We start from the raw sequence: 27,313 nt of genomic DNA, 5'->3' as shown, positions 1-27,313 counted from the left end.
GTTGAGTGGAGCTGTGCCATACGTGCAGAGGAAATGTGGTATCAGAGATGACACACCACAGAGGGCAGTAGGTGGGGGGTCAGCAGGGTTCATCGCCCCGGGGGTCACCTGACAGGTTAATGCAGCCAAGACGGGGACCTCTTGTCGCCATGTAGATAATAACTCCTGTCTGTCAGTGGCAAAGGAGGAATTTGAACATGTTGTGCCACAAAAGTCTCCTCCCAGCAGTTATTGTTGGATCTTTTATCTGTCGCCACCATTAATCGCTAGCCTTAAACTTTTATTTTTTGTTATCGAACACAGCTCTGTTGATATCCAGTGCGTCTGACCAAAACACACTGAGTGCATCCTGGAAGTCTAACAAACACGTTGAATGCATTTCCTTCCTCTTCAAACATGTGCAGCCATGTTTTCAAGGGAGCTGTCTTCTTCTCTCTTGACTGTGCTGTTGCTACATTTCTTGACACCACCAACCGTCAACAGTGGATAAAGCACACAGCCATCGGCAGGAATGCATATGGCATAGCCTACATGTGAACTCATGTGCATTCACTTTCACTGCACATAAATAAAACAGGGACCCACTCATCATAACACTGCTTCATAGCAGCACTAGTGGACCAAACTCCACAAAGAACCTTTAACCAGGTCATTTTTAGGCTCAAACTTTATCCACAGAGACGACAGGTGACAACAAACCACCATGAATGAGTTTTTTGTGAAGGACATTACTTAAGAGGTTAAAGAAAGGTCACAGGGCTGCAGGTTTGAATCCTAGAACAGAGGGTGAGAGAGTGATAAAGAATGGGGACGGTTCTGCAGTTCTGTTGGTAACAACCACAACTTTTCACAGTGGAAACAGAAAGATAATCGTTCTAATGTGTACCGAACTGGAATGAACAGAACCAGACTGCTTCATGGAAACAAGGCTCATGAACCATCCAGATCTCTCAGGTCTTCTGGGGCAGGTCTGCTTTGTGTCCGCAGAGTAAAGACCAAACATGGGGAGGCAGCATTTAGTGTTTATGCTCTACATATCTGAAACAAACTCCAAGAAAACTGCAGGACTGCTGCAACTCTCAGTTCTTTAAAATCATGGCTGAAGACTATTCTGTTTGCCGCTGCCTTTTAATAAATCAAACTAGTCCATACTGCCCTACAAAGCCTAAGCGCAGTAACTACGCAAAGGGTAAAACTGAGAAAAATGGCTTTAAAGTTTGGTTTTGAGACAGATTTTATAGTTACTGCAAATTTTATACCGTTTTTTTTTCTCTAAAACTAAGCAAAATTGAACCCTGAAACTTTGTCACAAGATAAAACAGATATCAAGGAGTTCATTTTTACTTATAACTCAATTTTGACCAAAAATGTAGTTACTGCACTTAGGCTTTGTAGGGCAGCATACCCATTGGTAGCTTTGTCACCTTCTACCTATGCCAATCCTCAATGCCTATGTGCAGTTTCACATAGATTGACCACGTCAGTGAGTAGAAAAACGTGGGACAGACAGAATGACTGACTGACAGAATGACACACTGACAGTTTCCGTGATTATGTACAGCATACCATACCATGACTTAGTCATACCAAACATTAGAAACAACACCAACATTGGTCCACAGGGGGAGCCACAGCGATCGGTCACATTTTAGCCATTTTGAAGCATTTTTCTGTTGTTATAGCGCCACCCAGTTGCCAATTAGAGTTAAATTTCTCCAGTCACCTTGAGGCGTCCTGTTCTACATATCTACCAAGTTTAGTAAAAATCCATATGGCAGTTAGGCCTAGATAAGAAATGAGCTCTCTAGCGCCCCCATTTTGTTTGATGGGGTCAATAATGGAGGGGTCCCCTCAGATTATGTGTGGTCATATGCCTACAAAGTTGCGTGGTGATGGGTGAAACCCTTGAGATGTTCTACACCTTTATGTGATGAGCCACGCCCTCCACAATATTCATTGCCTTATAGAAGCTCAGTTTTAGGAAGTTTTCCAACTTTTGCCAAGAGGAAACTTTAGATATTGGTCCCTAGATTATGTTCACCCAGTTTCATGCAGATCGCTCAAACTTCCTAGGAAGAGATCCATTTGAAGTGTTTTTCAAAAAATTCAAAATGGCGGAAAATCTATATAAGCGGAAGTTATGGGTTCTTGAGGCAAATGTGTTCCTCATGAGGAGAGGCATCTCTGTGCAAAGTTTCATGTCTCTACCACATACGGGGCATGAGATATGCCCATTCAAAGTTTGACATTTCAATCGGTTGCTGTAGCGCCCCCCTTTGGCCAATTGATGTAATATTGCTTCATTGGCATCCTCCCATGACCCTCTACCACTGTGCCAAATTTCACATGGATTGACCAAGTCAGTGAGGAGAAAAACCTGGAACAGACACACACACACACACACACACACACAGAGAGTTTCCATCATTATATAGTAAGATATATGTGCATCTCCTACACCGCACTGTAACTTTTATTCTTGTATTTTATACCTTTGTGAGTACATTTTAGCTTTTTATTTTCTATTCTCTAGCTCTTTAATTGCATTTTTAATTGTAGAGCTATGGAAAGCACTTTGAATTGCCCTGTTGTCAAATTGTGCTACATAAAAAACTTGCCTTGCCTTCTACCAGGTGTGCTGCTGGAGAGAGTAAAACTATTGGCTGTTGACAGTGTTCACATAATTGAACTTCAACATTTACATGAGCCAAGACTTAAAACTTACGATAACAATAAACATGTTTGATTTTGTCAGAACGACGAGATGAGAATGGCTCACTTAAGACAGCACAGACACCAAATGATTGAGATCACAGGAGCAAAACTCACCCTGATGATGACTCTCTAGTCAAAATGTGTTGGTTTATCCACATATCCGTAAGCGATTTTTAACTACAGTCACAATGCCTTGGATGTATTTTTTGGACTGTGTGCCTGTACCATGGACTTTTACATTGAGTGAGCTGCCCAGTCGTTGTTTTTTATCTTGACGAGCACCTGATATTTTTATAGCTAACTACAAAGTGCCTTTACCCAGTGCAGCACTCCATATTTTTTAACTCTCATGATTTTATTTCAGCATTGGAAATTTGTCTGCGACAGTCAAATTGCTTGAGAAATCGTTTGGTATAGGCTCAGAGTTATTTAGTTTTCCAAACAACAAACAGTCACATTTAATGGTAGTGAATATAAAGAATATGAAAACAAGCCATACAAATTCCCATCATGCATATTTCATATGTAATTGTACAATATAATCTCCTCCTCGGGTCGTTAAAATCCCCAAATTTCCATAAACAGTACTGAGAACATGAACTCAGTGCTCTCAGTTGAAGCTACAGGCCTGTAAAGACTCACTTATAGAGCCTATGCCCCCCCGAAGGTAAATAAATGTAAAAGAAGCAAACAAATGGAGTCTGAATTCCGTGCTAGTTATGTTTCCCAGCAGTTTCATGTCAACAGCCTTTAGATTGATACGCTTCAGACCTGCTTTGCATCTTGATAAGGGCTTTGTTGTTTATCTGAGGTTTTTGTCAGGAGGGCAGATAACAGCGCAGAGGGAGAGACGTCAGATCACACAAAACCTGCAGAAAAAGAGCAGAAAGCAGCTGAACGAGGAGCCGCTTTCGGGGGTCCACGGCTCTTTTAGCTCATTCGTAACAACACTAACAAGCCATGTAAAGAAAACCGTAGGACACGAGCAGAAACGTCCCCCCTAATGTGAGTAAATGCTTTGTGCAACAAAACAAGCAGCAAACAAAGTGAAACGCAGGAGGTGGAGGGTGGGTGGTGCTCAGGGAGGAGGTGTGTACTGTTTGTTCTGTGATCCAGACCCATCAGTCACTGTGTTTCTGCAGTCTGGAGCACATTCCATGAATCCTGCTGGGTTTTGTTCCCCTTAACCTACAACAGCGACGCAGTTTGAGTCCTGCAGAGCCGAGCGAGGCAGCCTCGTTCCAACATGACTGTGACTTCGCAATCACTGTTCTATACTTCATGGATCTTGTGTTAATTAGGGTTTGGCTTTTGTAAGGTCGATTTCGAAATATTTGGTTTCATAATGCCTACAGTCGATGTTTTATTACTCTACTGTTTGATCACTTTTCCCCTCGGGCAGTTGTCCTCTTGTCAGGGCAGAAGAGCCTCTGTAACAATAAATCTAATTTGAGTTTTATGTTCTCACAGAATTACTTTAAATGAGTTGTAAACATGAGGTTACATAATCTTAAAAAACTCTTTCATTAGATAGTTTGGACTTGTCATGCTGCATCTTTAGGACTCATTAGGATAATTATATTAACATTAGCTCAACAATTTAGCTCTTGTACAATCTATCAGCAGTCAATTCTGAAAACGTGTCACAGTTTGGGTTTGATTGTGTAATAGTTTGACTTGAAATACAATAATTCTGGACTTTTTGCACAATTATTTGGATTAAGGCCCCAGTTTATCCAAGGGGGTGGGGACTAGGAACAAAAACATTTCAGGACTGCAATAAAATCAAATCAGTTGCAGCAATAAAAAATACATTTGGAGTAAAATACCCCAAAGTCATAAAGAAAAATAATAATAAAAGCAGTAACGTGAAGCAACACATAGGGTGGGCAGAAATCAACAAAAAAAACAACAAACAAAAAACAGATTTTTAAAATACAGTCAGCCCCTCACGGCCTCTCTCTCTCTCTCTGTTTATCAGACCACAAATGAGACAAGAATTAGCTGTTAGCTACCTCACAGTCTCTCCGCCTCGCTTCCCGCCGCTGTAGACTGCTTTCCTAGGTGGAGAGCAAGCAGCAGCTTGGAAGACGGACCTTTGGTTGGCAGCTGTAGTAGCTTGAATTTAACCCGCACAAACCCTTAATTGGTGGGTGTCACAGTGGGCTGTTGGTGGCCAGCGTTGGGTCTAACCTGTGTAACAGCAGCAACAGAAAGTTTGCTAATCTGGCAGGGAGTCGGGCCATGCACTCTCCCGGAGCTGGAGTTTGTATTCGCTGGATTCCTCTGACTGGGGTTCAGTCTCCTGAACAGCTGCCCAGGCGGGGTCTCAGCAAACACAACCTTGGGCACTTGTTAGTATTACTTGGGGCAAAGACTGGTCTCGGGCTTCCAGGGCTTTGGCTAGATGTACATATGTTACCACAGAGTGAACGCTCAGCTGCCAGGCTAAAGGTCAGGGATGTAGGCGTATTTGTTGCCTTGCTGTCCCAGCACTGATCCGACAGTCAGTCAGTAAGCTTGCTCTCTGTGTTCCAGCACTGCTCAACATTGGTTCTCAATTTACAGTTTATTTGTAGACATTAAACACGCAAACAACAACCCTTAATAGTCCATCTTCCTCACAGCACTCGGAAACATCTCTCAACAACTGCAGTCCCCCACCTGGTCCTAATCGTCTCTCTTAATTACCTCAGCACGCCCCATTTCAAATTATTACAGCCTCTAGGCTTAGGTAAGCCTTACCCACCTAGCCTGACAGCCATGCAGGACAGCTAATAGTGCCATGTAGGATTACCAACAGGACAGGGTGCCCTGACAGTGGTGTGTAGCGGCGGAGAGTGAGGCGGAGAACACACCGATTTCAGGCTCTTGCTAACGATAGCTACAAAAATATGAACATAAAACCACAGTCAGTCGTCCTTTTTTGGATTGCTTTGCAGTGCAGGCAGTTGCTGCCAACACTGGAATAGCAACGTTCTCTGCAGGATTCTCCGCCATTGATTTAGACTTTCGTTGAAGGGACATGCACTCACATCTGCATTTGTTAAACAGCCAATAGGAACGTCCTCTCTCTGAAATGACCTGTGATTGGCCAAAGTCTCCCATCACGGCCTAGATCCTCTAAAAGTCTAGTTTTTTAAGGCCCTTAAAAAGTATTAAAAAGTCTTAAAAACGATCTTATGAAGTATTAAATTTTCTTGGCATTCAAGATTTGACGAAAAGTATCCATGAATGTATAATTTATTTTCCTCCTCGCGACTATTACAAACAACGATGTGTAGGTAGGCACACTCGGACTGCCACTCGGGGCCGTGCGCGTACCTGTGCGACATCACGCGACGGCGAACATCCAGGCGCCAAACAGAGGTACTAGTACCTTGAATTTGTACCTAACTACAGTAGTTGAGTACATGTACTTAATGGGTTTAACCTGGAAGCTCAGACGTCTTTTTACCTGCAGGTCAGTGAATCTGTGCTCAGTGGGAACAGACAGTGAATCACAGAAACTGTAATATTTCGGAGACTCCGTGCAGGATTATGTACGAGACAAGTTGTGGGAAGATTCACAGGAACTGATGACAGAAAAATCAGCTTCATCTGCACACGATAAATTGATAGCGTCTTTTCCCACAGGTTGCCATGAGTGGCAGCGGAAAAGGAAATGCATGTAATTGTGTGATAGGAGGAGAACACCCAACTGTAAGTGCCGCGCTGCAGATGCGGTTTGGTTTAGAGGACCGAGGCAGATGAGGAGGCTCTCCTCTGTAATTTGCCTCAGTGGAAATGAGCAGAGCCATTTCCTCTGGATCTGGTGGGGGTGGGTATTACCCATAATGGGACACCCTGGGACCGACTGTCTCTTAAACTGGGGCAAACTGCGTGGCTCGCTGACCTGATTATGAGTGTGGGCTGTCATTAACCTCACAGTTCAAAATGATGATGATTCATATCCAGCCAGCTCAGAGATATACTCTGGTCTTTTTCTTGTTTCTTGCTGTTCTCACTTTTACTTTTTCTTTTTCATCCACTTGTTTCTCTTTGTCTCCCTTTTCCTTTTATAATTCTCTACTTTATCATGCCTTTCCTCTGCCTCATGTACTTGCTCCTCTTTTTAAATCTTTATCCTTTCTTTCACTTTTCATCTTTACCCCCTGAACAGCCTACTCATGTACCCTTTTCAAATGTTTAAAACGGGTGCTATTAGTGCTTGTCAGAGTTATAGATATGGGTTAGAAGACTACTGCTACACTGACCATTATGTTCAGAACACTCCATAGCAGTGTGGGAAGGTTTCACTTTCACTTTTGTTAGAGGTAGGCGCTAAAACAGCATGGTCAGCTCCAGAAAAAACATTATGATTTGGCTTAAAAACAGTGTGTTATTTGACATATATCGTGCGACATAACTCACATGCTGTGCGTCCCTCATACACCATGTACTTAAAAGAATATTTCACCCCTAAAGTGAGGATTTTTATGTCAAGTAGTCACTGCTATTACCTCAAATTTGTAAAGCAAACTTAAAACTTCAAGGACTGCATTCAACAACAGTAAAACTATATCAAAACATCATTTTACAAACAGTCACACAACAACCGAACTCTCGTTATCCAGTCGTATGCTCAGTTCTTCCCAAACACATGCATTTTCACTAACACATACCAATATAAAACACTTCCGCCTACGACTAGGGCGTCCTGAGCAGAGTTCAAATGCGCATTCAGATTCAGCTGTGCATGAGTCTATTTGTACTGAACAGTATTTTAGCAAAATTGCATGTGTTTGAGAAGTACAGAGCATAGGACTGGATAAATGAGACTTGAATTACACAGCACAAGTTGTGTCAGAGCTTGTGAAGTGATGTTTTGATATAGTTTTGCTGTTATTAAGTTTGGTCCCTGTTTACAAGTTATTAACAGTGTTCACCTTGTTTGGATTCTCCATTCACTACGGAGACATGCAAGAAAAACAAAAGTCAAAGTTGCATGTTAGCAGTCAGCTCACCAGGAACAAACCATGTGAGTGTACCTACATCTCAGAGTCCTACAAGTGTGAGCAGTCCTTCTTGTCCTACTTTTTTTTAAAAACTTGCTCCTTTTTCTCGTCCACGGTTCTCCGTTAACTTTCATTTTCTTCTCTTTTTTGTTTTCTTCAAAAACACAAATTATTTTCTTATATATTTCTACACATTATAATAACATACCAAGATAATTAGGTGACTGTTAATCAGTTAATTAAATGCCAACTGATTGTTGAATAAAAACGAACCTGCACTGACTAAGAACATGTTGTCATTGCAGGTCTCTGAAAAATTCCCCGACCTGAAGAAGAGGGGGAAGGCTCCTCACGCTCAGGACTTAGTGAAGGAGACGAGTTTGCAGACAAACACCTCCAACACATGGAACCGTCCTCGCTGTGGCGTGCCGGATTACCCCGCTCAGAAGGAGGTGCATTATCGGGGGCGACAGAGACGCTTTGTCCTGTATGGAGGACGTTTGGAGAAGACAGACCTCACCTACAGGTACAGATACCTACATACTCAGTTCTGACCCAATATTAGTTTAATTTGCAGAATTCATTTTATTGTTGGTTATTGAAATGAAATGGAAGAACACCACATGATAGCACGGTGATTTATTTATTTCCTGTGTTTACAACCAAGGACGAAAGTTTGTTTTCTTTTTTAGCAACACCTCCAGAAAATGACCCAACCCGTCCATTAAGAATATTTTACTATGTCCCCCAATTCTTATGCATTCTTCAGGGGGCAAACTGAGGCTACAAACAAATGCAAAAAACTAAAAATACAAATATTTTCATACAGAGATCAGATTTAAAGATACAAGGCAGTGACCAATCCACATCTGACCAACAGTGTCCAACACAGTGAAGAGCCATTATGTGGAGCAGAAAAAAAATTGTGTAAATGGCTGTTATCAGAATCAACACTAGCAAAGTCAAGTAAGGGACCTCGAGTGGAGATTTGTTTTTGTCTGTTTTCAAGATCAAAAGTAAAAAATCAAGCTCAACTTTTAAGCCATCAGTGATGAAAAGACATAAACGTGTTGAGGATAATTTGACATCTACAATTTCAAGACAACTTCATCTGCAAAGTTCCAAAAAAAGCGAATAAATGGACCTTAAAACTCTCACCGCCCTCGTTGTCTTCAGACAAAAAGCTGTAAACAGCCACTGTGCGCCTCCTGCTCAGCAGCAACCAGCAGACAGATACAGTTATACTGTGGTCAAACTAGGCGTGACAACACAACACCGTTATCAGCTGCACTATCGTGGAGTTGCTGTTGAAGTGTTGCTCAAGTGCTTGTTGACCTAGTTAACTTTGTTATGGGCTTGTGTGTGTTTGCTAACTGCAACAAAGGGACTGAACGTTATTTAAAGATTGTATTTGTTCATAAAAGTATCTTTGATGCTCATCAGTGTCTGAGCCCCCTTTTAACATCACACCTCATCGCCCCATTGCATCTCCATATGCAACGCAATCCACATAAAGCTAGCATAGCATCAGCAAAAAGTTGAGGCTAGCTAGGCTTTGAGATCGGTGCTGCAGCTGTGGTTTTGGTTCACTGGGAAGCTAACAGAGCAGCTGACTGAGCTGCGGATGTATAAAGAGACCTGGATACAGCGTTGGAGGCAGGGCCCTGTTCAATGGTGCATGAAGCCAAAAAAACTCTTTATCTGCAGCATTAAATTACCTGGATGACTGGCAATACTCTAGCATCACTGGACCCATACAGCAGGTGCACGAGGGACTACTTCTCCTACAGCTGGCTAGTTCTGGTTTAGCTCTCCGCTAACATGCATGAGCTTCTGGACTTTCTAAGTGTTATCAATCGAAGATGCTCAAAGCTCAATTTCTGCAGTATGATATAACCCAGTTCTTCCACACTGTGGCGCCATAGAGCAAGTACATTTGAGACTTACACCGGCCAACTGCAGCCAAACAATTAACTTCCTGTTTACCACTCTGCTAACTTGAATGGGGATGAAATTATTTAATCGTGCAAGTCATTTCATGGGGGTTGTGACGCTAAAGAAAATGCAATCACTGATTCACAGACGTCTCTTTCTCAGTGTAAGTCTTTGGGAAAAAGTCTTTTGGGTCCCAAGGCATCACTCGACAGACCTGGACGGTGCAGTTTCATTTTAGACTACTACTACTACAGCTTCAAAGCCCGCTGCTGTTCCCGGGTGATTGGATGGAGCAGCCAACGGAGCAACTGATGAAGCTGCCAACAGAGCGGCTGTTTAAGGGATTGATGGAACGGCTGATGGAGCTCTGTGGCCAGCTTCCCAGCTTTGGGTGCCTCTGCCTCCTGTCTGAAGTTGAAACCTTTGGCTAAGTGGAGCTCTGTTGATGGCTTCCAGGCTTCGCCGCACTCCTGCCTCTTGGCTTTCTCACTCAGATGTGCTCTCAGACACTGAAATATGGAATTAACGTGAACGTGTTCTCTGTAGTGCTGATGTGATTCAGTTGGTACCCTTAAAAGTACTGAGTTTGGTAGCTAACCTTTGTAAATAAGCAGCTGTTTGCTAGCACATTCACCATATCAACTTGAAATGTAATACGTCAGTGTCAACTTGTCTCCACTGCCCCCAAGTGGCCAAAGGAGAAATCATTTAGTGCAGATTTAAAGAAAGACTTACATGAGATGGCACGCTATTGAAGTTCATGACATTAAAAGTGATGACTCCATTGCGACACGATCTGCTGGACTTCAGACACATTACATGGTGGACTCAAGTAAAACAATGTAACGTGGGAGGGCTTATATTGTTCTTAGAAAATGAGGTCTTGAAGTTATGATTCTGACAAACAAGTGCCGGGTTTTTTTTCTCCATCTGAGGCCTTGGCACTGTCGAGCGTCTGGCTGCTGCCTCTCTGTCTGTGTCTCCCGGGGTCCCTTTCATTGTAGTCATTCTTTAACACAACAGTATATTAAGACAGACAGAGGGACGGAGAGAAAGAAGGGGGAGCAAGCACCGGCCACAGACTAATAAGATCGGACCAATAAAGAGCTCAAAGTGACACCTGACAAAGTGATGTGGTTAACCAGAATCCAGGCAGCAACCAGCAAAGTCAAACTATACTTCTGTATGACCTGACAAAGCCACTGTTGCTTCTGTGTCCTTCTAAAATATGAGCATTGAAAGGGTGGAGAGTTGTTTTAACGGTTTAACGGCTGTTAACAAAACTGAAAAGGAGCTCTCTGTGCCACAGAGCTCCATTGTTGTCCATAAAAACTATTAGAATCACTTCATCGAGCCACACTGGGTGACATGTTTCTTCATTCCTACAAACACACACACACACACACACACACACACACTGTAGTTTATTTTGACTCAATGCCACATTCACTGTCCTGCTGCCACAAATACTCACTAGACCACCAAATGTGAATTAATCCGCCTCTGAAAATAGTCCCCAACAAAAGCACTGTTTCCTCCAGTTTGTTTGATGAAAAACTCAAGTGACCAGGATCAGGATCCAACTGGGTTCCAAATATCTCACTAAAAGCTTTGAAAATACTTTTCCAAAAGGTGGAGAGGTTCGGACACCACCAGAACATGTGTGCTAGGTCTGCTGGCTGTCCTCTACACCAGGGACATAATGGATTAACATTCGGATAGATCTTTGCCTGCCAGATTTTACGGGTTTATCCGGAAACAAACTAAATGACTTTTGTACGAAGCTCCTCACCTGTAAGTAACGGAAGAAATGGTTCTTGGGCAAGTTGTAGGTTTGGGATAGTTGGGAGAAAGACATAAATATGTCTTCTGTATATAAGTTACACATTGATTTGATCCCTTTGTTGAACCACAGACTGAATGCAGGATCAGTACAGGAGGGAGTGAACATGTGGTTTGACTTAACAGGTGAGAGGATAGAAGGTCCCTGTAGCCCAAAATGTTTTCTAAAATGAACCCAAATTCTTATGGTGTGATTAACGATTGTATTTGAACTCAAATTATTGCTAAGAAGGGGCAAGGCCGCACAAATCACTGAGCCTAAGTGGTGTTGGCTTGATGAAAGCTCCAGTTGCACCCAGTCTGCTTTATCTGTGATTGGTCTATCTTCAAACCAGTGAATTAATTTCTGGATGTTGCACACCCACTAATAAAAAATAAAGTTTGGCAATGCAAGCCCTCCTGAGCGTTTAGATCCTTGTAGGTGGGTCTTGCTAATACGACTAGGTTTATTCGCCCATATGAAAGAGACAATGGTTTTATCGAGTGTTTTAAAGAAAGTTTTTTTAATTAAAATTGGGATGTTTTGGAAAAGATATAAAAATTTTGGCTATACTATCATTTTAATAAGGTTAACACGTCCTGGCCCATCGGTTCATATCCTGCTTACATTTGTTAAGGACTGCCATAAAATTTTTCTTAAAGGTAGCAGGGAAAGAGCGAGTAACCTCAATTCCCAGATATTTAAGACCATTTTGGACCCTTTTAAAGGGGAAAGGATTAGAGGGAATTTCATCTGCCTTAGAGTTTAGGGGAAGAAGTTCGCTCTTTTGCAAATTCAACTTGTATCCGGAAATCTTTCCAAATTGATTCAGAGTATCTAGAATGTAGGGGATTGATGAAGTTGGGTTGGAAACATATAAAAGCAGATCGTCTGCATAAAGAGACGTTTTAAACTCTAGGTCCTCCCGCTGTATACCTTTAAAGTCCTTACAGTGTCGCAGTGCAATCGCTAAGGGCTCAATGGCCAATGCAAACAAGAGGGGGGACAGGGGACATCCCTGTCTCGTCCCCCGTCCGAGAGGGAAGTAACCAGACTGAGTATTATTGGAGATCACAGATGCCAGGGGGGAAGAGTAAAGCAATCTAATCCAGGCTGTAAATCCCTCTTTAAAGCCAAACTTTTGAAGAGTGAAGAATAAATAGTCCCACTCGACCCGGTCAAAGGCTTTTTCAGCGTCAAGCGAAATTACTACCTCAGGGCATGTTGACCGGGCCGAGTGGACAACATTGAATAGCTTTCTCAAATTTGAGTAAGAGTGCCGGCCCTGAATGAATCCCGTTTGATCGGGCGAAATAATATCGGGGATCACACTCTCTAGGCGCTTAGTCAACACTTTGGATAATATTTTAAAGTCCACATTTAGCAAAGAAATGAGAGTGGGTCTTTATCTTTCTTCGCCAGTAGTGAGATTGAGGCCTGTCTCAGTGTCAAGGGAAGAGTACCCAGAGAGAGCGCCTCTTTGAACACAGCTTGGAGAATTGGTGCTAGTAGATGGGCAAACTTTTTATAGAATTCGCATGTGAACCCATCAGGGCCGGGCGACTTATTATTTTGCATAGATTTAGCAGCTGTAATAATTTCAGAAGCCGAAATGTCTGCACACAATTTAGTATTTTGGTCCTCTGACACACTAGGAATAGTCAGGTTTTAAAGAAATTACATGGGAGATTAGAGTCCCTGCTGCATTCCGATGTATAAAGGTCAGAATAGAATTGAAAAAAAGCTTTATTTATGTCGTCATGATCTGTTAAAATCTCTCCTGTGTGTGACTGGATCTTTGTAATGGAGCGCGCAGCCGCTGCCTGACGAGCTTGTAGAGCTAGTAGGCTACTCGCTTTGTCTCCAAATTTGTAGACATTATGCCTGGCTTTCATAATAAGGCGTGTTGCCTCATCAGTGGTTAAAAGGTCAAATTCAGTTTGTAATCTCAAGCGGTCCTTGTAAAGATCCGGAGTCTGGCTTTGAGCATATTTTGAGTTGATATCTGGTATTCGTTGGGAGATTTCATGTAATTTGGATTTTTTTTCTCTTTTAAGTGTAGAGGAGTAAGCTATGATTTGTCCACGGATGTATACTTTAAGAGTCTCCCATAATGTGGCAAATGAGATCTCCGGGGAGGTGTTTGTCTCCAGGAAAAGTTCAATTTGGGATGAAATAAACTCTACAAATTTCTCGTCCCATAGTAGAAGAGGGTTGAGTCTCCAGATTCTGTTTGGGGGAGGGCGATTTAGAAGATCCAGGTCAAATTGGATGGCGCTGTGATCTGATATAACAATACTGGAATCTGAGCAAGTCTTAACCTTGGGTAGAAGCCTGTTATCAAGAAGAAAATAATCTATACGGGTATAGGTATGATGTACATTTGAGAAAAAGGAATAACTTCTAGTCTGGGGAAACCTCCAAACATCCGAAAGGCCACACTGACACATAAAATCACTCACAACTCCTGCTGACCTAGAAAGGCTCTGAGGGTTGGTTGATGACCTGTCCAAGGTGACATCCAATACAAGATTGAAGTCCCCTCCTATTATGAGATATCCATTAGATTATACAAAGCCCAGTAGCTGACGTAATGATCGTTCATTGTAATTTATTTGTTCAAAACTATTAGGTTCACAATCATAATGTTTGGTCCAGTTGCCGGATGACAAGCTTAATACAACATCACTGGTATTAACTTATATTAACTAAGGACGGACGGCGTAGGAGAAAAAAAAGCGCCTGGGTCATGGCCACGGCATGTCAGCGGTAGCGTATAGCAGAAACAGACCTCTGACTATATCTAACACAGATAACAATAACAGTAGGTAAAGTATTTTAAACCCCACATATATTTATAGTATCCGAGGCACATGTGTGTCTTTACTGGTCAGATAATGTCCATTAATGGCGCGGTAAACAGAAATAAAGGCCGCCGTGTATTCTCTTAATAATATTCAGGTTAATAGCATAGTAGGATATATCATTCAGTCCTCCGTTGCTTAACATCTTAGTCAAATCGGCAATTTTATTCACTCACCAGTCCGTCCAACAAAGCTGAGCTAGAAGAGTGCAATGTCCCCGGTTGTTTTCTTCAATGATAGCGTTACGGTTGGTCAGGAGTCTCATTCAGCGGGTAGTCTGTCCTCTGAAAAAGCAGCGACTTCAGCCGGGGTGTAGAACTCGTGCCTGGATCCATCAGCAACCACACGAAGCTTAGCAGGGAAGCGTAGGCTGAACTGGTATCCCGCCGCTCTCAGCCAGGTCTTGACCGGAGCAAAGGCAGCTCTCTTCCTAGCCACTTCGCTGTAGTCGGGGTAAATGTGAATCTCTGAGCTTCTGTAAGACAGGGGGCATTTCTCTCGTGCCAGCTGCATGATTCATTGCTTAACCTGGAAGCGGTGGATGCATGCTATGAAGGGTAGGGGCGCGCCGTCTTGTCTTCTCTGGGTGGCCAGCCTGTGTGCTCTATCCATGGTCAGAGGGTGGGAGAAGGCGTCGGAACCGAGGATCTCTCCCAGGCAGGATTCAATGAAAGAGGTCGGTTGGTTGGCTTCCGCTCCTTCTGGTATGCCTGTTATACGAACATTGCACCTCCTGGATCTGTTCTCGAGGTCATCCACTTTTAGTTGCAGCTGCTCCTTTTCCTTCGTAAGTTTTCCTACTGCCGATTCCAGTGTAGTTAGCCTCCCGTGGAAATCGTTCATTGAAGTTTCAATGGCCTGGATTGTCTGGTCGTGTTTGGCGATGGCGGCATGGTTGGCTGAAATTTGTGCAGTCAGGCTTGTAATAATCTGCTCTTTCATGCCAGTGAGCAGTTTCTGGATATCAGTCAGAGACGCTGCCGGCGAGTTGTCGTTGTCGCCATGTGCGGGGTCATTGCTAGCTAGCAGCTCAGAAGCTAAGTCGCTGTCTTGTTTGCTCTCGTTCCCGTTTTCGGCTTTTTTACCTTTAGTTGTGGTCGACTTGCCCATGTTTAACTGAATATCCTGGACACAAACTCAGAAGTCCGCTTTAGAAACGGGTTCACCGCGCTCTAAGAAGGCAAATAATGCAGCGGATATCAAATAAATGTCGAGTGGTGACAGAGCTCTTCCGACCTGCTGCCTACTCCATCGCTCGTCAAACCGGAAGTCATGTCTTCATTATCTTTTGATAAAACCCTGGTCTAATTACATATGTACAGGTCAGTGATGTAGGTCTGATGAGACATATTTAGATAACATTTCCACCTCTAATGAGCAGGGTGTTGTGCTGAGAAAGTGATAAGCTCAAAGACTTCCTGTGTGAACTGTGCACCGTGGAAAGCCCCATGTGGACAAATATTTGCACCTTCGCTGGAGTCTTAAATAAATGAACAAGTAACTTATGAACAATGAACAAGTTATTTTCATTCAGTTTTTTGAGTACTGAGGATGGAAGCTGCCAAAAATCAAAAATGAAAAAATTAAGGACACGATAAATGAATTATTACGCCATTAAATGTACTAAAAATAAAAATAAAAGAAGGCATTAAGTAATAGATAAGATTTGACAAATTGATATTCCTGTTTTTATTTTCTTCTTTTATTTACCTTTGTATTAATTCCCCTTTTATTAACTTTCCAACTTAGTTTTCCCTTTTATTTACTTGTTTTTCTTAATTTTTTTCATTTTTAGATTTATTTATTTACAATTTTCTCTTTTTTCATTTATTTCCCTATTTATTTATTTACTATTATTTATTTTTAGTCATTTTTAAATTGTATTATTTATTTTTGCATTTCTTTTTAATTTAAATTTATTTTAAGTGTATTTATTCATCTTTAGATTTATTTATTCATTCATTTCCCTCCCCAAACTTATTTATTTCCGTATTATTGTTGTAATACATTCCTTTATACAGGTCTATATTAATTTTCCTATTTATATACTTTTCTATGTAGTTTTCCTTTTTATTTTTTTTTTGTTGAACTATTTATTTTTTCGATGTAATATTTATTTTTCATCTTATTTTTTAACTTTTTAAATTTATTTATTTATTCATTAGTTTACCTTTGTATTTTATTATTTTGGCAGCTTCCATCCGCCATATTAAATGACAAAATATTCAGAGGCTTCATGGTTCAGCTCCTCCTCTGCTCCTGCAGTCTATACTTCAGAGACAGTGGTTGAGATGAATACAAGTGGTATCTTTTTTTTTTTTTTTTATTGTCAGTGCGTCTCTAAATTAAAGCCACATTTCCCATAAACCCTGCTGCTTCCTGTCCCTCTTGACCGAGCCGTAACCATGACAGGCAGAATAAATTCTTGCAGGTAAGCTTACATACTCTGGACCGGTGCCATAAAATGACACAGCAGATTCTTCTCAGCAGAGAGGACACTAGACGCTGACAGTGTTTGTCCACAGTCACTCTAATTATAGACCTCAGCTTTATGTGACTGATGCTACAAATACCACACGTAATGCCTTTACCTTTATACCTCTACACCAATTAAAGCTGCAGATGTTGACCCCAGGGAGATCCAGAGTTAGCAGCTGGAGTTTAAAGGAATATTCTGACATTTTGGTGAACGCACTTTGTTGTCTTTCTGGTAGTGAGAGAAACATACCAATCTCATCCTACCACTATTAACATGTTGTGTCTTGTTTGTTGAATTTGTATACGAGCACATGCTGAAACTGTTTTTCTCCGAGCAGTCAGGTTGCCAGGTTTGGTAACATTGTACCGAAACTAAAACCTGTGCTTACCTGTGGCAATTGGCATCCCAGACTGTAGCTAGAAGCAAAGAGTACAGGCTGAACGCGTCCTGACAGCTTCACCCACATCAGAGAGGTTTCAATCTCCTCATCTCACTCTCACATAAAACACACCAGCATGTTGCCAGAATGTTTAACAGTTCCTTTGAATCTTTGGCTCAAATTGATGTTAACACGTGACACTTTTTATTGGTTTGAAAGAATAGCTCAACAATTTGTGATACGTAGATATTCGCTGGCTAGCTTAGCTTAGCACAAAGAGTGGAAACAGCCAGTGCGGCCTTGTCTGATGGTTACAGAATCCAAACAAAATTAGTCCCTGATTCAGACCAGAGGAGACGACTCTACGGCTGAAAGAATCCTTAATTGCATTCAACCACTGCTGCACAGACATGAGAATTGTCTAATTCTGCTTCTCCAACCTGTTAACATTCTGTGAGTCATTACTCTCACTGTACAAAGTCTAATTCCATCTAATTCACAACTGAGTTTGTTGGCTGTTCTCTATTTACTCCAAACTGGATTTATTTTTATTCCTCTGCAGCAGTAACTTTCAGATTTAAGGTGCAAACTGCCAAATGTCCTTAATATTTTATATGATTTATGAAGAAGTTGAGTGCTGCTGGTAAGACGAGGAGGTTTCTCTCCAGTTATCACACTGGGTGGTTTGTATCTGAAAGGAAAGGGACGAGACAGTGATGCGGTGTTTTGTTCACAGGCCTGAGGGCGTCAGTAACAGCACACCACCCCGCTGATGAGATGACTGCACATATCAGATTAGAGGGAGGCCTGCGAGGCTGGTGGTCCCCCTCTGCTGCCTTACTGTACATCCTGTGTGTGTGTGTGTGTGTGTGTGTTTGAGTTTGACACCTGCACTGATCTCCCCCAGGATCGTCCGGTTTCCCTGGCAGATAAGTGAGGAAAAGGTGCGACGTGTGTTCCGGGAAGCGCTGAAAATCTGGAGTGACGTCACACCGCTCACCTTCACTGAGATCCACAGCGGGAAGGCCGACATCCGCATCGACTTCACCAGGTGAGAGGACTGGAACTAAAAGGAAAAGGAGGCTGAACACATGATGCATGTTTAGATTAAAAGATACAGATAATATTGTAAAGAAAAAAATCTGTAGTTGGACAAAAGACTACTTTGGTCCAGACTGAAATATCTCAACAAATATTGGATGGATTGTCATGAAATGTGTTTCAGACGTTCATGTTCTCCTCAGGATTAATTGTAATAACTTTGATGATTCTCTGACTTTGTATCTAACGCCACCATCAGGTCAAAGTTTAAAGCTGTCCAAGTACTTTGGCACTTTGGCTACATTAGTGTCACTCTTCAGACTTGGAGATAAACCCCTGGAAGATCACCATAGTAATGAGGATATATCATCTGGGAACCATGAAGGTCTGAACAGTAATAACGCCCTGACACACCAAGCTGACGGTCGGCCGTTGACCAAAGTCGGGCCGTCGGTGAGCGTCTGTCGGCCTAGTTTTTGCGGCGTGTCCTTCACCGTCAGCACTTCGGCGTCAGCGGCTTTTCGGCCGATTGAGCATGTTGAATCGGCGGCGCAGTGTGTCGGTGAGAGAGATCACTCTGATTGGCTGTTCAGGTTTTATTTCCTCGCCCCTGTAGCGAGTGAATCTGCCTGTAGTGAAACCGGGGCTAACCGGTGCTTCCTCCTCAGGCTCCACTTCACTCAGCTGCCCCACAGACCCGCTGCTTCTTCACACTTTAACCTGAATAGCCGCAGCATGACCGGAGGGAAGCACAGCCAGTTAGCCTCCGCTAGTCTCTGAGCTAGCCCCGGCTCTCCGTTTGGATCCAACCGGAGCACCGAGCCCTGGTTTGTTATTCAGGTTAAAGTGGGAAGAAGCAGCGGGTTTATCGGGCAGTGAAGTGGAGCCTGCAGAGGAAACACCGGGAGCGTCTGGATGTAATAGTCCGTGGAGGTGCTGCGGTGCTCGGCTGCACAGATAGGAAACCCCTCGGCTGACAGGATGTACCACTCTCTCACTCTGCTACTTTGTTTATCTCATGCATTCCTCGGACTTCTGGTTTCCCTTTTTGCGTTATTTCCTCTCACGCAGGCGCAGAACGTACGTGCTACTTGGCCGTCGGATGTAGTCTTTGTAGTGTGTTCAAATGCAACTGACACAGGGCAACGTGAGGCGACGTAGACGACGCAACAGTTGGCTTTCGTTGCCGCTAGTTCTTTGATGTCGGTTTGGTGTGTCAGCACCTTTACATGGCAAGCTGTCTAATGGGGGTTGACTTATTTTAATTTGGACTAAGGGTCTGTGTCCACAAAGCAGAAAGGTTGTGGCAGGGGGCTGGGGAGCACTTCATTCAGTGCTTTTTTTTAAATGACATACTCCATGTTGGTTTGATTCTTTGACGACAATATCTTTACATTAACTTTAGCTAGGTAGCTAACGTAGTGCTACATTAACAGAGGGTTGATGACACAGTTAACAACAAGTTACAACAGTTCAGTGTCCGCTGGCCGATCTGCTCCCACAGATGGGCTCTTCTGTCTTTGTTGTGAGGGTAGCTAAAGGAGCGGGCGGCAGTGACGTCACCGGTGCCTTTCTGAAGAATTTTCAAGTTGAAGCGCTCAGAGTGGCTGCACAAAAAAAAGCTGGAGCACAGAAAAAAGACACTGGAGGTGGCGCTCTTTCTCTAGGCAGCCACGTGTGGCCCCATGTGCTCTCTGCTTATTGCTAACAGTTAAAAAGAGACGCTGGCACTGACAAGAAAACTCCATGTGGACACGGGCCCTGAAGGGTCAACCAGCAGACCACAGACACCCTGAGAGGACACAGCAATGACGTAGATATTGTCGCTGCTAATTGTCTAAAAGAAACAAAATCATACTGAGGAAAAATAGGGAGTGCTGCACTGGGTTCAGGCTCTGTGTAGTTAGTTGTAAAGAATCAGGTGCTCTTCAAGGACGGGGCAAATAGTCACATAAAGATATAAACAACGACTGGGCAGCTCAGTCAGTGTAAAAGTCCATGGTACAGACAGGCAGTCCAAAAATGCATCCGAGGCACTCTGACAGTGGTCAAAAATCCTTTATTAATACGTGGGTAAACGACTAGAGAGTCAACTAGAGAATCAACCCTGATGAAGACTCTCTAGTGGAAACGCGCTGGTGTATCCGTGTATCAATGAAGGATTATTAACCACAGTCAGAGTGTCTTGGATGCCTGTTTGGACTGCCTGCCTCTACCATGGACTTCTGCACTGAGCTGCAACTAACAATCATTTTCATTTTCAGCTGATTTGCCCATTACTTTGTGGATGAATTGATTCATCATTTTGTCTCTGAAAGTTCAGAATAAAGACCAGAACTATCAATAATACGTGACGACTACAAGTTGATTCTGTTGTCCAAGTCCAAAACCCAATGGAAAAGCTGAAACTAGCAAATGTTTGACATATTTGCCTGAGAAACAACTTAAAGAATCAGTCAGTAATTAAAAATAGTTGCAGATAAATTTGATGAATCAGACAATTAATAAAACCCAGTCTTTTCCACAAACTATTATCATTTTATATTTTAATTTTGGATTTTTTACAGACTTTTTTAAAATTCTTGGTTGATGTCAGAGCTCACCAGCCTCCATCTAGTTTCATCACAAAGTCCAATCTACAGTGTGTATATGTGACACCATCTTTAAATTAGTACCACTTCAGTCTTCAAGAACTCGTGTTTTTACTGTATCAGCTTTATTTCAGCTCTCTTTTGGTTTCACGTCACATCTTATGGCCGACTTTCTGAACTCTCATCTGTGTTCACTACGAGAGACACGAGCACCTCAGTGAACACAGAGTCAGACATTTTAAATCTGTTTATGAGTTCAGGACAGACACATCAGATTCTGACGAAGACCTTTGTGACACAGAGTTTCAGAGCGCCACAAAGATAAAAACAACAGATTGAGAGAGAGCAAAGAATAAACACAGATTCCAAACTCCTGAGATCCAAAAAGTTTTATGGGGGATCTGTGATGTTTTTAAAATGACTTCATTTCGGGGGGTTTTATTTGAATGTTTTGTTTCTTCCTGCATTGATTTCTTTTCTTTTGTCTTTTGAAGATGATGATTCAAGCTTTAATATTCGTCACAGTCGGTCGGTTTGACTTTCATGATTATATAATACAAAATTAATTTAATTTAATGACAATAAGGATTTATACATCTCATTACTGTTGTGAACTTTTACGTTTAACTCTGACTGAGCCCACACACACCACAACTGTATGTCATTATCAGGAGGGAAGAAATCAGAAATATGTGTGAGGGAAAAAAAGAATTAATGAACGATTAGTATAAAGTACGCAAAGACCCAAGGAGGGGGAATAAAATGAGCTTGGCAAAGAAACATATGAGAGTGAGGTTATTTATATTTGAATTTATCCAATCAGCTGATTATGTTTAAGGAAGAATTATAAAGTTTTCTTTATTTTCACCAGCTGATTGTAGGTCAAAGGAAATGTATGAAGTGAGTGTAAAGATTTCTTTTTACATTCGTCTTTAGTTATTTAACCAACTGCATTATGTATTGATATATTGGGCTTTATTGAAGGAGTGACACTTTAAAAATTAGTCAGATCAGTCAAATTATTTGATTTTTTTTTAGCATAAATGAAAGAAATTCTCAGATTCCAGCTTCTAAAATGTGAATATTTGCTGGTTTTAGTCACCTTCTGTGATAACAAACTGAACGTCTTTGGGTCTGGACTGTTGGTCGCACAAAACGAGCAATTTCAGTTTGTCAACTTGGGTACAGCTGAAAGAAGATGTTTTTAAGTTCATCATGCTTTAAACCTTCAGAGCTCATCAGTGTTTGATTTACGGACCTGCAGGTACTGGCACGGAGACAACCTCCCCTTCGATGGCCCGGGTGGGATTCTCGCTCACGCCTTCTTCCCCAAAACGCACCGACAGGGTGACATTCACTTTGACTACGACGAGTCATGGACCCTCGGAAACCACATGGGTGAGTGTTTGTCTGAGAGAGGAAGAAAACAGTTGTGTATAGTTCAACTCACACACACTATCTTTCTTTTCTTTTTATTGCCTTTAGTACAATACAATACAGAGGTTCATACATTTTAACAATGTGTTTACTGTATGTTAAGAGTCACTGTCTCTCTGTATCCGCACGCAGTAAAAAATCACTACATCTGTAAAGCTTTAAACTTTAACTCTGACCTACTGTGCAGATCAGGACAAGGTCCAAAACTGCCTTTAAAGGGTAAGATCACTATTTTTCAACCTGGTCTCTATTTTGCCATGTTTTTGTGTCGAGGTAATGTGAACAAAAAATTCTGAAACTGGTCCCGTACTGACAGGCTGCAATTTAGCTACTCAGAGCGTGTTCACACTGTCAGCATACGTCCATTAAAAGTGCTTTTTTCTGCAACTGACAGGCTCAAATTGTTATTACAAGTGTCTGACAACATTATGGAGAGGATCCCTACAGAGATAGACCTTTTTGTTAAAGAGTAAGATCATTTTTGTTCAACCAGAAACAGCCCTGAAATGGCCATCGCCAAACTCCATTTAAATAATTTGTAATTTTATCACTGTAAAACACACTTCATTCAAAGAAGATCGAAACAAAATTAAACTAACAAAAAATGTTGGTTGTCTTTTCACTGCCCCAACAATCATCAACTCAGGTTTGGTTAAAATTGACCCTTAATTCACACAGTTAGATGTAAAAATATGCTGCCTCCACACACGCTAAAATTACTAAATGGAGTTAAATGGAGTATGGTGAGTTTGGGCTGTTTCTGGTTAAACAAAAGGATCTTAAAAAATGGTCTATCTCTGTAGGGATCCTTTCATAATGTTGTCAGACACTTAGAATAATAATCTTTACGTTTAATAAAATAAAGAACTTTTAAGTGGCTGTACATTAATGGTGCAACACGAGTGGTTATATTGCAGCCTGTATGAAAAAATAGGGTCCAGGTTGAAAAATACTGAACCTACCCTTTAAATTACTCATATGATTTTATTTATCTTTTTTTGCCTCATGTCCTTTGTTACAGCACTGTGTAACTATATTAAGAAAAGTGCCAGTGAAGTTATTATTATTAGTATTGCTATTGTTATTGTTATTATTACACACACACACAAAACAGCTGCAAAAATTGTATTTTCCTCTACAATGAAAATAGATTAAATTCCATGACCAAAGAGAAAAAAAATAAAATAAAGTAAAATTAAATAAAAAGACAATTTTAACAGGAAGACAGGGTGCGGTATTAAATTACCACTGTTGGAGCCATAATATAGTTTTTGTTTATTTTATCGTAATCTGAACAAGGTCAATGTAAATATACACGTTCAGTTATTTAACTGAACACAGGGTGGAACATTCACGTGTGAAGTGCACATAGATAAGCTGCAGGTAATGGGAATCAGGTGTGTAGAACGGGAAGCAAACAGTTTTTGACCGTGTTATGGGAGCATGTCGAATTGCAGTTAGTATTGGCATGCAGAACTGAATTTGCTGAATGGAATAATGATTACATATGGACAATGCTGTCGTCCTAGTTGTGTTCTGGTGAGCATGTGTATATTGTGTTGAGAATAAATGGATCACCAAATCCAGATAGGATAGAAATAGATATGCTTCTTAAAGTCCCCAAAAAGAATTCAAATAAACCAATAAGATAACCAGTCTTCAGCTGTTTTCAGCCATTATGCACAAAAATCTGATAGCAGTCATTTCTCCTTTCACCCAATCCATGCAGTAAAGAAGTGGGAAATAAATTAAATAACACTAATGATAGAAAGTAATAGTGCAGGAAAACCAGTGACCAGTTTGTCCAATTCTACAAGAAGAATTTTAGAGGATATTTGTCTTGGCTTTAGGATCAGTTGGTGTATTACTTACAGTAAATATACTGAACTAAAACAATCAACAATCTTTAAATGCAGTATTTTCTTGTTACATCTGGGATGCAAAAATCATCTCACTGGTTGAGTTCAGGTGAGAAAAGTCAAATGTATCAGGCTCATCTGTAACACGAGGCTTCAGCAGGACATGAACAGATTATGAGTCAGCAGGTAGAGGAAGCACTTTTCATGATTCTTTGTTGGCACCGTCTCATCTCAGGTAGCAAAATCCCCGCCGTCTGCCACAAGCAGATCAAAACAAACTATCTTCACCATGACACTGTTTGAACCAGGTGTGTTCTTTGCAGCCTCTGAGCCTTCTCTCTACCTGCCCTCTGCAGGCACAGACCTTCTCCAGGTTGCTGCCCATGAGTTCGGGCACGTCCTGGGCCTGCAGCACTCACGCGAGCCGGGTGCCATCATGTCCGCATACTATTCCTTCTCCTACCCGCTGAGGCTGAGCGAGGATGACAAGCGAGGCATTCAGTATCTGTATGGAGCTCATCCGCAAGTCCTGCCCTCACCGCCGCCCCCGCCTCCGCCTCCAGCCAACCCAGAGACCAACGAGATCATCACTAATGTGAGTGGAGCTGATGCAACAGCTTTGAACCGAGCGTGGAGTTACACGCTCAAAAAAAATAACTGGTTATGTCAAAGAGAAAAGAAGGCACAGATTTTTCTTATTGTCAACAAATCCTAGTACTTTCTGACTTCCTGTCTGCGGCTCCAAGCCCATTGGTTCCTACTGAAGACATGAATCTTAAAAAAACACCTTAAAAAAATATAGTTTTTTTTTTTTTAAAGTCTCAGTAATTTCCAAAACAGCTGGTAACTGTACTTTTATCAAACAAACAGGAGGAAACGGTGCATTTGTCTGGGACTATTTTCAGTCGCGGATTAATATTCGATCACTTTTCAGGTTGAACATCACCTAAATTAAGACCTCCAGTATGTTATTTTCATGGCCTTGGATAGTTAACACAATGAGCTACTCTCTGTCAAAGCCAGAAACCAGAGAAGGAAGTCTCAAGCTCCTTTCACACTGCCAGATTTTCCGCCAATGTTGGGCCGTTTTGCCGGCAAGCTGCGAGCGTTTAGACACACAGAGCCGGACTGGCGAGTTGATCCGAGGTGCCCAAATTTCCTCCTCGTAGGGTAGACATATTGGCGGAACCTAGTTTAAACAGACCGAGTCAGCCTTCTGCAATGGGAGGAGCTGTTGAAGACTTGTGGGAGGAGCTGTTGATGACGCTACACGTGCGACCCACTGGCGGTGGATAAACAGGAAACAGCTGATAGCAGGAATTAGCGAGCAGCTAGTAGCAAGAGGGAAACACAAACCTGACAGACACTGTAAAGACTGATTGGGCTTTCCTGCAAATTTGCACAATTCCTGTTTGAAAAGGGCTTCAAACCTGAAATGTCATAGGGCAGGCATGTCCAAAGTCCACACCTGGGGCCAATCGTGGCCTGCAGAATGATTTTAAACGGCCCGTGGCTTGTCTTTTAAGGTATTATGTGTGGCCACTGCAAAGAAGCGTTAAGTCGACAGTGAGGGCCGCTGCTTTTAGAAACGGTGCCAAGTAGAATACTTTTTCCCGTTCCCAAAGGTATTTTCGCATTATCTAATCTGGCCCCAAATCAGAAAAGTTTAGAAACCCCTGTCATAGCGTGTAAAGTCTGGAGCTGCTCTTTAGATGGGAGCTTGATTTTGTGGACCCACCGATGGTTTGATTTGATACCCAAATGAGCTTTATTCTATTGTAGTGTTCTCAGTTGAAACAGTTGGAGCACCTCCACACTTTATACCCTATGACATCACAGATTTGAGCTTCAGCGCTGTAGTTTTTGGATCTGAGAGAGTTGTCCATGTTTATTGATATTTTTCAATCTTAGACCATAGGTGTAACATGTATGAATTTAAGAATAGGTGAAGTCCCCTTTAAGTTTGTGTTTTAAAAGTGGTGCTTCCTGTATATTTATTTTTGTGTGGCTAAGAAATAAAATGTATTATTATTATTATTATTTATTAGGGACTATTTTCAGCTGCAGATTAATCCATGTATAGGTTAAACCCGAACAATTGCATTAGCCTGATTTAGAAAATGTTCTATATTTCTCTCTATCGAGCAGCTTTTATAAATTAAACTTTGTTCTTTTATTGATAGAGTTGAGCTCACTTGTTCATACTTTTGCTCTTACAGTACAAACCACAAAAGATTCTTAGAACATTATTGAACACACTTTAAGAAAGACAAATAAGTGCCTTGCTCCTCTGAGTGTGGCACTGACTCCACATAAAACAATCAAAAACAAGCATTAAGGCCATTATGCACCAAGTCTGTGTCTTTCTTCCAGAATTGCCACATGGTTAAAAATAAATCCGACCTCACGTTGTGTCCATCACGTTTGCACACTGACTCTGAAGAAAATGTGGCTACATCCTCAACAAGAGAGACGACCAGGGAGCACAGTGTCATTTCCTCACCCACTAACAGGTCAGACAGTAACAGTCAGGTGGTGGATGATGACGAGAGGGAGGATGTAATAGAGGACGAAGACATAACACAGACAGAGAAAGAGGAAGTGACAGTGTGGACACAGAGACAGGGGACAGGTCAGCACCTTCAGGTGACCACAATGCCAAATGAGATGCGGGCAGAGAGTGGCGACAGCCAGGGAGGTCGCGTATTGTGGATGTTTGCAAAGAATAGAAGAATAAAATGAATTGGACTCAGTGTGCAAGGTTTTTGTGCGAAACCATTTTTATCACATGATGGATTAAAAAAACAGACACAAAAAAAACCCCACTCCGGTGCACGCTGGAGATGACCATGTTGGCTTCATCACACCGTGACCTCCAGCATGCACTGGGGTGGTGTGCAGCAGAGTGTGAAGCGGTCAGGATGAGAGTCAGCACCTCCTGCCTGTCCTCTGCCAATAAACGGTGGATTGCTCCCTCCAGGTTGGGAGAGAGTTACTGCACCAAGCAAAGGAGTTCAAGTATCTCTGGGTCTTGTTCCCTAGTGAGGGTAAAATGGAGCAGGAGATGGAACGGTGGTTTGGTGTGGCGTCTGCAGTGATGTAGGCAATGCAGACCCCTGATTTACTGGTCTGTCTTTGTTCAGGCCCTCACCTATGGTCATGAGCTCTGTGTAGTGACAGAAAGAATGAGATCG

At 42.0% G+C, this 27,313-nt stretch overlaps 1 protein-coding gene across 1 annotated transcript in view; it reads left to right on the top strand.

Moving 5' to 3' along the window:
* Window positions 1-27,313, top strand: part of mmp11a (matrix metallopeptidase 11a) — a 52,885-nt gene that overhangs the window by 14,713 nt on the left and 10,859 nt on the right. Inside the window, exons 2-5 of the mRNA XM_049579596.1 lie at window positions 8,018-8,238; window positions 18,099-18,242; window positions 22,088-22,221; window positions 24,476-24,714. Coding sequence (XP_049435553.1) covers window positions 8,018-8,238; window positions 18,099-18,242; window positions 22,088-22,221; window positions 24,476-24,714 — 738 coding nt within the window. The remainder of the gene's footprint in view (window positions 1-8,017; window positions 8,239-18,098; window positions 18,243-22,087; window positions 22,222-24,475; window positions 24,715-27,313) is intronic.

The sequence above is a fragment of the Epinephelus fuscoguttatus genome, linkage group LG6 (genome assembly GCF_011397635.1).
Source record: "Epinephelus fuscoguttatus linkage group LG6, E.fuscoguttatus.final_Chr_v1".
Lineage (NCBI taxonomy): Eukaryota > Metazoa > Chordata > Actinopteri > Perciformes > Serranidae > Epinephelus > Epinephelus fuscoguttatus.
This window is presented reverse-complemented; position numbering and strand designations above follow the sequence as displayed.